At 33.6% G+C, this 12,496-nt stretch overlaps 1 protein-coding gene across 1 annotated transcript; it reads right to left on the minus strand.

The window, feature by feature from the left end:
- Nucleotides 1-1,192: 1,192 nt before the first annotated feature.
- LOC145246143 (small nuclear ribonucleoprotein G-like) lies at nucleotides 1,193-12,238 on the minus strand. Its single transcript, XM_080107992.1, has 4 exons — nucleotides 12,103-12,238; nucleotides 6,693-6,715; nucleotides 4,222-4,346; nucleotides 1,193-1,387 (listed from the first exon to the last, which is right to left on the minus strand). The coding sequence occupies exons 1-4, from the start codon at nucleotides 12,132-12,134 to the stop codon at nucleotides 1,334-1,336; spliced, it is 234 nt and encodes a 77-aa protein (XP_079964118.1). The 5' UTR covers nucleotides 12,135-12,238; the 3' UTR covers nucleotides 1,193-1,333.
- Between the last annotated feature and the right edge of the window lie 258 nt (nucleotides 12,239-12,496).

Below are 12,496 nucleotides of genomic sequence, written 5' to 3' on the forward strand. Positions count from 1 at the left end.
TTGACACACCAGTTAAGCAACATTGAGCTTAGTCAGTCCCAAATAGGGAACCATTTGGGAATATCAGGTGCTGTATGTAAGACTGCCATGGTGGTGGGGGGGATATACGAAGGGGAAATAAGCTTAACAGCATAAAGGCATAGAAATTTGTTCACTAACGCACACAAAGGAGAACTGAATGAGGTTATCACTCAAAGTGTGGCAGTGAACAGAAACAAAAAGATCAAACAACGTATATTAGTTTTACATGTAGCAGTGAGTTTTACGATACTTCACAATGGTTGGGAACGTTTTACAGATAATTCTGTGCCTGCAGTGGTTGATAACAGTCCAATTGCACGCTGATGGCTCAGGAGTCCCGAGAGAGATCAGATTGAGAACAGAGTTCATACAGATTTTCAAGGACTTCTTCAGAAAATTCAAGTTTTGAAAACAAAATTTAAGGTTTGTTGTAAAATCCACAGCAATTCGAAAAAGTGGTTAAAAAAAAAAAAAGAAAAAAAAAAATCCAACAAAGTCACTTTGCAATCTACCTGCATCATTTTTTGGTGTTTTTAAGTAATTTTTTTCATTGAAGAGTCCCGTCCATGCAAGGAAAGTATTTTTTTTAGAGAGGGTAGGGGTAATTGTATTTATGACAGCTGCCACTACTTCTCCCCTCCTTAATAAAATTTTAATTAAATCATGAGAACTAAAATAGACGGAGATTTCAAGAGGTAGTTTTGTGAGAAAGGGACAAAACTCTTGTATCCACAATACTACAATGCAATTTGAGAACAATGTATTTCAATTTTATTTTCAATATTCAAAAAAATATTTCAACAGTATTTTTATTAATACTTGAAAAAAACTTTAATAGTATTTATTTTGATTCTATTTTTACTAGACATAAAAAATACAATTTTCAAGAAAATAATAGAAATAAGGCCTTTTTCAAGGCAAAAGTAAAAATTCAAGGACCTTACAAGTCTGTACGAACCCTGAGAGAAAGTAAAAAAAAAAAATTTTTTTTTTTAAATTGCAATGGATAATGTTGAAGTTCCCATTTTTACATTACAGGACGGTGCCACACACACACAGCTTAACTGATTTATATTTGTGTTATTTTATCATATCCCAATCATGAAAGTGATCGGATCACACAGGAAAAAAAAAAAAAAAAAAAAAAAAAAATTTTTATAAAATACAAAGATCCATTTATAAAATACTTTTATTCAGAAAGAGTCTAGACAACATTAAAAGAAAAAAAAAATCTGTAAGAACTTTCTCTCTCATTCATACTGGAAGTCAGTCATATTTCCACATTCAAACCCAAAAGTTGACCAGATAAAAATCAAGAAACCCGGTCTAAAGCTTCAAGGAGAACAATACTGTTGCCACGAACAGCCTGCAAAAAAAAAAAAAAAAAAAAAAAAATTTTTTTAATATAATGTTAAAAAATCAGTTGAAAGAAAAAATAAAGAGGCACATGACAGTGGAAAAAAAAAAAAAAAAAAAAAAAAAAAAATTTAAAAAGTAAACTCTGCAATATAGCAATACACATGGACGATAAAACGCTTTGGATAATTACGAATTTCCAGGGGATTCTGCTAAAACATTTTAAAAACCAAAGCATCTTAAGTCTTCAAAATACCACCGTTTTGTTCGAAAATGAATATACTTTCAAATAAATTAAATAATAATGTACATTATATATTTTAAGAGTTTTAAGCAAATAAAGTGCTAAAAATGTTTTCATAAAACAGCGTTTCCGATAAGATTTTGCAAGATATTCATTTTTTAACAGTCCTAGATTTCGATTTCAGTTATTTGTACATAAAATGCATTACAATTTAGCTTTGAGTTCTTTAACTTCTTTTCTTTTAATGAATACATGGCATTTTTAAGGAATTGCAGCATATTTATGTGCATTTACTGCAGATTACAGGATTTAAAAACAAAAGAATAAGCGAAGTTATCGCCTGTTTAAATATTATCTATAAAAAACAATGGTAAAAAGCTAACGCAAGGCAAACGAACAATGTTAAAATTTCTTAAAATCGGAAAAACAAAAAAGAAAACGCAAATGTGATAGGAAAAAAAAAAACAGAAAAAGAAACAAAAACAAAAAAAACAGAAAAAAAAACAGAAAAACCAAAAAAAAAAAAACAGAAAAGCGAACGTTATACTTCTTTAAAAAATCCGAAAAATAAAAACAAAACAAAAAAAAGACAGAACGTGAAAAATGACTGTTTCAATATTAAAACTTTAAAAATCGGAAATAAAAAAAAAAAAAAGAAAAGATATCTTACACCACGATTCGAACTTACAACCTCTAGATAATGGTGCCGCGCTCTAATCAAGTGAGCTAAGAGGAAGTTGACAAAATAGGGTCATATTTTAAAATATTTAAACTAAATCATGTTCCGACGTCATTTGTGCATGCGTAGAAGCCATCTTGTCATGAGAGGACGGTTTTTGGCTACCCCTGGCTGTACAAAAATGGCTAGTTTAGAGTGAAGGAATTAATGTTTTGGGCCAATTTTTCAATATTTGTCAGGCGAAGGTTCTAATTTGAAAATGATACCTATTTGGCGAAAATCTGTGGCCCGTGTCAAAAGTTTTTGCGAGACATACAAACACACATACATTCTCGCTTTTATATATACAGACTGGGGGGGGGGGGGGTACTCGGCGTTGCCTGGGTATTTGAAGGTGTGTGTGGTCACCTGGGTTTTTGTGTCCGGGGGGGGGGGGGAATAAAAAAAGTTTTGGTAGGTAAGTATGAATCTGAACCCTTGAGACAAAGTTGGAAATTAAAGTGAAAAAAAAAAAAAGTGCGACGTTAACCACTGGGCCATCACGAAATACTAACGGAAACACGTTTGAATTTATTTAAACATTTAGAATTGGCAGGTGCCTGTTTTAATGACTTAATGAGGTAAACTTTGACTGCGGGTTGCATTTTATTTACTGCGGGAAAGCTTTTTTTTATTTTTTTTGTTTCTCCCCAAGATGTTGGGAGGGGGGGGGGCAGCTCCCCAAAACAAGGGGATTGTCCAACTTGAACAGCAATTGTCTGATATCAGGAGAAACTCCACATTTATCAAAGCTGATTGCTTTTGGAAGTTCCCGGCAATCGCACCGGGAACGATGTCTTAAGCTCTGTTTTGCTTTTATTATTATACGAAAAAGCTTAATGCACATGCGGCGATCGAAAATTGTTGAATATTTATTTTTTCAAAGTCGGGCAAATTAAATAGACAGGCGAACTCAGTTAACATGTAGATATTATCATTTAGGCGCGATATAAAAAGTATTAAGTTGTGAGGCGACCGATCGGTTCTCAGAAAGAAGCCTTTCTTAGACGTACACTAAAACGCATACACACACAAACATTTTCGCTTTTATATTTATAGACCAGGGGTGGGGGGTACGGCATGGCCAGAGTGTTTGTAGGTGTGTGTGTTGGGGTAGGGGTGATCAAAACCACCCTGTTTAAAAAAAAAAACGTTGGCCGAGTGTTTGGAAGTGTAAAAGAAAAAAAAAAGTTTTAGTAGGAAAGTAGGCTTGAACCCTGGACCTTTGATGTGGAGGTGGAAACGAAATGGGAAAAAACCCTGGGACCTAACCATCTCAGCCACGAGAGAAGAGGAATGAAAAGCGTCTTAATTTAACGTTTATAAAATTAAATTAGCAGGTGCAAGAAACTTAAATCACGTGATGTTTGAAACATGACGCGGCTGCAAGCCATTTTCCCTTGTTTTATACTGAAAAGCGAAAGAAACACAGCCATCGAAATATCTGGAAAATATGGCGCGTGAAAGTCGGGCACATTAAATACACACGCGATCCTCATTCTTAAGTCAGATATTATCAGTTAGACGTGATATAAAAAGTTTTAAGAAGAAGTGAGCCGAGCAAGAAGGCCGACAAAAAAAGGCTTTTTACAGACATACACAAAAAGCGAACATACATACACACACATTTTCGTATATTTATGTATACATTTTTAGCTTAAAGTCGCTTAATTTTTAGTCTTTTTTATCTGCCAATAGCAGCTGGAGCGCTGAATGATTTTATTTGGATTCCAGCTGATGACACCAAAAGTCACTTTTTTTTAATTTTTGAGATATACATATTGGGTATAATATAATAATCAATAGAGAATTTGTTCTATAATAATACGAAATCTGCCTTCGACTTGTTATGAAACATGACATGAAAATGAGATCTACTTACGACCATGCCAATGAGGTTCCTTTCACCATTTTTTGTTTCTTCAACACATTCGTCTATGACAAGGTTCATGAAAGGGTCAAATCCACGTAGGATGCCAGTAACTGTACGACCACCATTCAGCTTCACTAAAAAAAAAAAAACCAGTACAATATTCAAAGTCAGTTTCTTTCATGGATTTTTTTTGCGCATTCTAGTGTATAAAGTCATCTTGTCAGATTTATAAAGTCAGATCTAAATCAAACTGATTGAAAACCTTACTTTGTACAGCGTGCAGTGTTCACGTCAGGCAAGAAAAATAAAGGAAAAAGAAAATGGCATGAAAAAAAGAGGGAGAGAATAGTGGTAGATACACCAGCCCAGACTGGGTGAACGGTAGCTTTATATAGATAGGATATTCTTTGAGGTGAGTAATTTTCTAGCATTGTATAGGGAGCCCACCTTCTTTGCAGCAGCCTTGGCAATGTCTTCAATATATTTGTTCCAATTCATGTTGCCTGTAAATGTTAATCTTGAAATCTTGGAAAACATGAAACATTGATCACTGCCTAGAGAAAGACAAATATTGGTACCTTGCAGGAATAGGTATTCCGAGAAAATCTGCAAATTTCAGTACTTACGAGTGCCTTCAATGTTTCCAGACTTTTTTTGTACAGGCATTTACAATTGTCATAAACTCTTGAAAATTCAGTATGCCATTGCTATACATACTATGAGATGACTGACCAATTTTTATAATTTCAGGTTTAAATGAACAGCTACAGCAGGAATTGGAATGCACCCTACTAAAGCCTGATTGTCACAGCTGGTGAATTTCCAAAATGTAATATGGACACGAGGACAATATGCAAGAAAATTCTATTTATAACTTGGAAAAAATGCGACAAAAACGTATAGAATACCTCAGACTATCTTGCATGACTCGAGCGTCAGTTTTTTAGTGGCATAAGAGATTCAAGGAAGGCAGAGAGTTTGTAAGGGATGGGAGGAGTAAGAAAGGAACACCAGAATTGATTGGCCAAATAAAGAATTTCATGAATAAGAACTTTCGTGTGTCTATAGAGACAATAAGTGCAAAGTTTGATATCAGTGTGGGAACTGTATACACAATTATCCACAAGCAACTGAAGATGCGAAAGATTTGCGCAAAATTTGTCCCAAGGATGCTCCATCCTTGTAACAGACTATTTGACCAAGATGGGCATCAAGATAGTCGACTTTTGGTTATTCCTAAGCTCGAAGAAAATCTTAGGTGTCATTATGAGAAAATTGATGAAAGAAGCTGTGACGAGAATCATTGGCACGCTCACACAAGACTTCTATGGGGGTCTTCCAGAAGTAGTTAGGATGGTACAACAAGTGCATTGCAGCTGGAGGAGATTACTTCAAAGGGAACTAGAGTTTCATGTGTGTACTAACAATGAAAATGCTCATACCAAAAAAAAGTCTGGAAACATTGAAGGCACCTCATATATCATCAATTCAAAGTTTCACAAAAAACATTCTGAACGTTAAACTTCACTGGACAAACCAAATGTCATGAAGAAATTTATTTCATTGTATTTTGGTGGAACTTGTAATGCCACTTTTTTAAGGGAGTCTTATCAAGGCTTGGAGACCAATGAAATTTGAAATCAAATATGTTGTAGTTGGCCGAAAAGCAGCCCACTGGTACAAAATTCCACAGATAGGTAGTTCTAGAAAATAAACTTTGTTCATAAAATTTGTATTTCGTCTTAAGTTCAGATAGAAATTGTTGACAATGGTTGTAGTTAGTGTTTGTTGGGAATGTTTTGCAGGAACACAATATGAACTGAACTTCTTTGTTTAATCCTAACCAAACCATTTTAGTAAATATAAAGAAAAAAAGCTATCAAAAACAAATTCCACAAGGAAAAGATGAAAACAAATTCCACAAGGAAAAGATGAAAACAAATTCCACAAGGAAAAGATGAAAACAAATTCCACAAGGAAAAGATAAAAACAAATTCCACAAGGAAAAGATAAAAACAAATTCCACAAGGAAAAGATAATAAAAACAAATTCCACAAGGAAAAGATAATAAAAACAAATTCCACAAGGAAAAGATAATAAAAACAAATTCCACAAGGAAAAGATAATAAAAACAAATTCCACAAGGAAAAGATGCAACATAATAAGATGTCAAAAGAATATGTAAAAATCAGAATTTTATTAAAAAAAAAAACATTTACCAACTAAAAACACCTTTATTTGCATATTTCAGTAAAAGTTAGAAATTGATTTGACTTTTATTAGTTAAAACTGCTTACATCACACCTGCACATTTCTGGATTCCTATTCCCACAAAACATTTTAAATTTCTCACAGGAAAAGTAAAATATTTCAATTAGATGGTTTGACAAGTTTAAAGCGTTGACAGTTTTAATTTTTAGATCTACTTGGTTTCTGTTTGCTTTCTTGTGATTCAAAATGTGAAATAAATATATACTTACAGGAAAGTTTTCTTTCCATATACCTGAAAGAAATAAAAAAAAACTCATATGAAATAAAACTGAAAAATATTTGCTCAAATTATACATATAAGTCTCTGTATATAAAAAAAATGTTAAAAATGAAAAACAGAAATGTCAGTATTTTTTTTTATATATATAAGAGTCACCACTTATCAAGGCCTGGAGGCTACTTGAGGATAAGGGTTAAAGACTATGGTAATCAATGGGACAATATAGTAATCGTTAGTAGTGGAAATTTGGTAAATTGGATTAATTAATCGGACGGCTCATCAAGAACTTGTTTACGTTGGACTTGAATACGACCATATTGTAGTCAGCTGAAAAGCAGGGAAAAGGAAGAGAGTTCCACAGGTGTTCAGTTCTAAGAAAGAAACTTTGTTCATGGAATCTATGTTTAGGGTTAGGTACAGATAAAAACTAGAGGAAATTATTGATAGTGGTTTCAATTAGAAGAGTGTTTTTCATGAAAGTTTGGCAAAGAGGAACCAGAGATTGGAGCTCAAACACTTGCAGAAGCACCGGTATTTTTTTACTAATTAAAAAAAAAATCAAAGAATGAAAGAACATATGCAACAAATGCAATTCTGAATTTTTTAGATGAGACGTGAATGTTTGTGTTATGTTGATTAATCGGACTATTATTCTCATCTTGAGTGTTATTAGCACAACGTTTCTGTCGCTGTCCATGATCAAAGCTTCTTTCTTAGAACTGCACGCCTGTGGAATTGTCTTCCGTTTTCCTGCTTTCCAGCTGTCTATAATATGGTTGTCTTCAAGTCCAACGTGAACAAGTTTCTGATGAACCGTTCCACTTAAGTTAACAAATTTACCGAACTTCCATTACTATCGATTACTATATTGTCCTTTTGACTACTCTACACTGTTTAACCCTTATCCTTGAGTGGCCTATCGGCCTTGATAAGTGGTGACGCCTATGTAAAAAAAAAAAAAAGCCTGCGACCTTCTCTGGGTATTGAGAACATGCTTCTTTTCTTACCAAAGAAAAAGCGGGTTGGCTCTACATTACAAGAATTCAAACTGTTTGTTTGAGGGTGGTCCCGTAGATCATAAAGAAGGTCCAATTATCAGACGTCACTAAGATAATTTTTGAAGGTTTCCTATGGCTCAATTTTTCGGTATATCTATACTAATTGCTAATATGAGTGACAAAAAGTGTTTTACGAAACAGAGGATTGATATGCATGCATATTTGCGTTTTTTTTTTAAAACACAATGTTAGGGGAGCAACTCTAAGGAAATATACTGCGAAGTTACCTTCCTTGGGATGGGCATATATCAGGTTTTCTTTTTCTGTGATTTTGTAATTAGAGGCATCCAAATGCAGCTTAGATCTGGGGTGACTAATGATATTTTCTTTCATATGTGCTGCCTCTAAGTTTTCTGATCCACCATCTTTCTTCTGTATCCAGTATTTTGACATCATCCCACATTGGAGAATGGTTACTCCCTTTCTTCAACACATGTTCAGCTAGGGCTGATTTTTCAATTTCTCCGCGTGTGATAGCTTTTCAGTGTTGTTCTAATCTCACTTTGAGGAAACGGCATGTTTCACCTTTGTAAAGTTTCCCACATTTACACGAAATCTCAGAAACGCAGTTTTTTGTCATGAGTTTTACATGCATCAGGTATTTTTGGAATGTTGAGTTGTTCTTAAACACTGTCCTAATATTGTATTGACTGCATATTTTAATTTTTTCGGATAGGCCCTTCGAGTATGGTGTGCAGACCGTGGTGGGTTTTTGAGTTGTGTCTTTTGGTATCTGGATTTTCGGCAAGAGAGAAATCTACATATCTTTAAAAGTGAACGGGTCTGTGTGTGTACATTTCCCTACGCAATAAGTCAATTTTAAGTGTACAGACTCAAAATTTGATATACAGGGTACTGAGATTTGGGAAAATCGATGTGATCGGTTTTCGGCCAGAAATTTGGCAATTAAGGGGTTCATTGATTTGATCTTTGAGAACTCTACCAAACTCCTCCGACAATTTTAGGTCTAAACACTTGAAATTTTAGATATAGGTTCCTTGGACATGGATCTAATTTAATAACTTGATTTGTGGCCAAAACAATGAATTTTAAGGTGTCATAATGGGGTCAAAGTTTTAAAAAATTGGTCGCTTTTTTTTTTTTTTTGCTCAACATATATCTCCAAATACCCGGGCAACGCCGGGCACCCATGCTAGTTATCTATAAATAGGAATATATGAAAGTTATGGTATGTGTATGTGTATAATAATCAGTTAAGAACAGTTATAACCCAGCAGATTAGGAATAAGTAAAAATAGTGCGGGTGTCTAGCGGGAGCAGTGGAAGCACAGAATAGAGAGATAGAAAAATAGGAACTACTTCCTCTAAAGATGGTGAGATTGTGATCGTGGCGCCCCTCGGAACTAACATAAGTTTTTATTATAACGCCTAAATGTGTATATAATGTTGTTCTAAAGTTACATAAGATAGTGGCTAATAGTGTCGACATAATAAATTTGTATGTGGCATCTGTTGGTGTAAACCTACAGTATTTTGGTCCAGAGGGGAAAAACTGCAACATTTTTATGATATATAAGGATAAAATATGTATTTCATATACGAGTCACAGGAAAAGAAATACTCCTTGCTCTCTTTGAGTAAGGGATAGGGAGTGAGGAAGGTACTCTTTAAACCTACTTAAGAAATAATTGTAGAGTTTTGTCTTCCTTAAAAACATCCGTTTCCTGTGACTCGCCCTGTATAAAAATATAGGGTATTTTTTTTTTTTTTTTTGCATTAGGTCCACCTCCACAATTTTCTTTAAAATGACTGAGGTTTTCAACTATGCTGAATACGAAAATCACATTTAAATTTTGCAGACAAGTAGTTAAGATTTAAAGACCTGTATTATGCACTCTAATTCTCTGGCAGCCATGTTTTTATGCGTGATAACCAAATCTACTTCGCAGAGAAGTAGGCTTGTTTATCATGTAAAAACATGGCCGGCAGAAAATTACATGGATGTTAACGAAGGCAATGAAATGGGGCTTAATAGTGCCCGAGTCAAGAGTTTAATACTACCATGCAACGGTAAATCGGTATTAGTGCACTTATTGATCCGTGCTGAAATAACATTTAGAAAGCCATTCTTAACCTGGGGAGGGAGGGTGTGGTAAATGTTACCTTACACTACAACAGAACACCGACCATGCTAATTTGGATTTTTAGGGGTATTCGAGTTCGCTGACAATGAATCCGACAATCAAACCCATTGCAAATTTACCGTTTGCATGGTATGAACCCCTGAATCCTGGGATTATTTTACGGCATTTCACCGCCTTCAGTAGTGTTTTATTTCATGATGTGTGCGTGTGCGTAGTGAATGGCCTCATCACATCGGAGGAATCTTGAGCGGACATTTTAAATAATAAAGTTAAAAAAAAAAAAATGTGGTTCATTTTTTTTGTGTTACCTAGTTTTTAATGCTTTTTAATTAATCTAAAAAAAAGTTTTCATGAGTTTACAAAAATATTTTTATGTTCTGTGTTCTTTTTTTTTAGGGGGGTATTCAATTATAGAACTTGTGTATTTTAACAGGTGCTTCTGCAGTTTAACTTTTTTCCATAAGTAACGCGCCGACATTTACAGAGTAGAATACCGTTTAACATTTCACAAAAATTCTGTTTATATTGGGGAGGGGCGGGGTGGTGTTGGCGGCTATACAATATATGGTAAACACTATGTTTTTCGAGCTGAAAAACATGTTACATTAAATAAAAACACTAAAAAATTATTCAGTTAGGTAGAAAAGTAACTTATCTTGCCTTTGATAACATTTGTTATATATTAGCGCGGGTCAATTACAACGGGTTTGAATATCAGATTCGTTGTCAGCACCCCCCCCCCAAAAAAAGACTTGGTTGGCGTTAAAGTAAATATTTACCCCTTCCCCCATGTGTACAATTTTTTTTCCATTTGGAAATTAACTTTAGTCTTTAATCTTTGATACAATCCAAAAGTAGTTGGAAACCTACAAAAGATTATGATAAATCGGCTATGTCCCTCTATCTTTACTCCATTTTTGCCCGTACCTATAAGTAGGGTTGAATCAAATACTGACTTTTAACAATTGAAATAGAAATACTTTCGTTTAGGTTACCAGAAATACAAATACTTTTAGGGTTTGTATTACTGTACACATAGATTCGAAAAAGTTGTCAAAAAACAAATATATGACAAATAAATGTTATCAAAGGCAAGATAAGTTACTTTTCTACCAAACTGGATATATTTTTCGTGTTTTTATTCAATGTAACATGTTTATTCAGCTCGAAAACTATACAGTGTTTACCGATGTATTGGAACATTCAAGATGGAGTCTGATTCTCTCTTTAACACGGTAAGTTTGGGAAAAGGTGTTATAAATAAAAAACCGGATATAAATAAATAATAATAAATTTTAAATTTATAAATAAAAAAACGATTCTACAAATACTGTTAAAAACTCGCTCAATATATGTTACCGTGAAATAGGTTGACATATATTCGGCGGGTTTTTAATAGTATTTTGTATAGTTTTTTATTTATAACACCTTTTTCCAAACTTACGGTGTTAAAGAGGGTGTGAGACGCCATCTTGAATTTTCGAATACATCGGTAAACACTGTATGTTTTTCGAGCTGAATAAATATGTTACATTGAATAAAAACACGAAAAATATATCCAGTTTGGTAGAAAAGTAACTTATCTTGCCTTTGATAACATTTATTTGTTATATATTTGTTTTTTGACAACTTTTTCGAATCTATGTGTACAGTAATACAAACCCCAAATTACTTTTTCTTGTGATGTTAAAATACAAATACAATTATATTAAAATTGTATTTGATCCAACCCTACCTATAAGACACTTTGTGGCTATTCTGTACTTTCATCTAGCAATTTAATAATTAAAAAAAAAAAACCCTTGTTTGATCTATTGCCTAAGATGTTTAAAATCCTGTTTAATATAGAAAGAAAAAGAAACACGATGCAAAAAAATGAAAACAAAGACTCAAGCAACGCGGGAGTTTAATTATAAACTATAAGCTGTGAACGTTGTTGAAGACAAATAGAATTGATATTTAATCTAAATAGTTGAATACCAAATTTTTTTTGTGTGTGCATAAATTAAGTTAATTTCTATATTTAAGTGCCCGTTTACGGAAACAAATTCCATACAATGGACGGAAAACTATTAACAACATCTACACATAAAAAGCCGGTCAAAAGAAAAGCGGTTTCATACTTGTAAACCACGTGGTTATGTGCTCCATTCTTTTTAACAAAGAAGAACGAATTAAATTATCTCGTGTAGAAAAACATTAGAAAAATAATTTCTGCACTTAAAAATATACTCACTTTTTCAACTCTGGTGGATGTGCTTTACTCATTTTGGATCAGAAGAAGACAAGACTGACTTCCTGGAAGAAAAAGACTAGAGTAAAGAAACCAATATGGCGGCTTGAAATATCCGGTAACACGGTGTACAAACCGGAAGTGATGATTGCTTCTCTTTTAAATCTCTTATTTATTTCCCTTTAATTTTAGTTATGTTCCCTTTTACTTTACCTCCCCACGAGGGCAGAGTTAGACATCAAGGTCGTTTTTTAATGTGGAGAAAGGAGTCGTTAGAATATCTCACGCTTGATTGTTTTTGGATAAAATTAATTAATTGTCTTTAATGTGCCGCATAAGGTTTTTCTCTACTTTTCAAAATGTTAAAAATCCAACATACTTATTTACGTTGGTGATC

This window comes from Euprymna scolopes, chromosome 23 (assembly GCF_053919585.1).
Source record: "Euprymna scolopes isolate OS-2025 chromosome 23, ASM5391958v1, whole genome shotgun sequence".
NCBI classification, from domain to species: domain Eukaryota; kingdom Metazoa; phylum Mollusca; class Cephalopoda; order Sepiida; family Sepiolidae; genus Euprymna; species Euprymna scolopes.

Excerpts from the sequence above, each read along its gene's own strand:
- LOC145246143 (XM_080107992.1), bottom strand. The coding sequence starts at position 12,134 with ATGAGTAAAGCACATCCACCAGAGTTGAAAAA. Across the intron at positions 4,347-6,692 it reads TATGGAAAGAAAACTTTCCT|TGAAGCTGAATGGTGGTCGT; the intron begins GTAAGTATATAT and ends TTTTTTTTTTAG. Across the intron at positions 1,388-4,221 it reads GGAACCTCATTGGCATGGTC|GCTGTTCGTGGCAACAGTAT; the intron begins GTAAGTAGATCT and ends TTTTTTTTGCAG.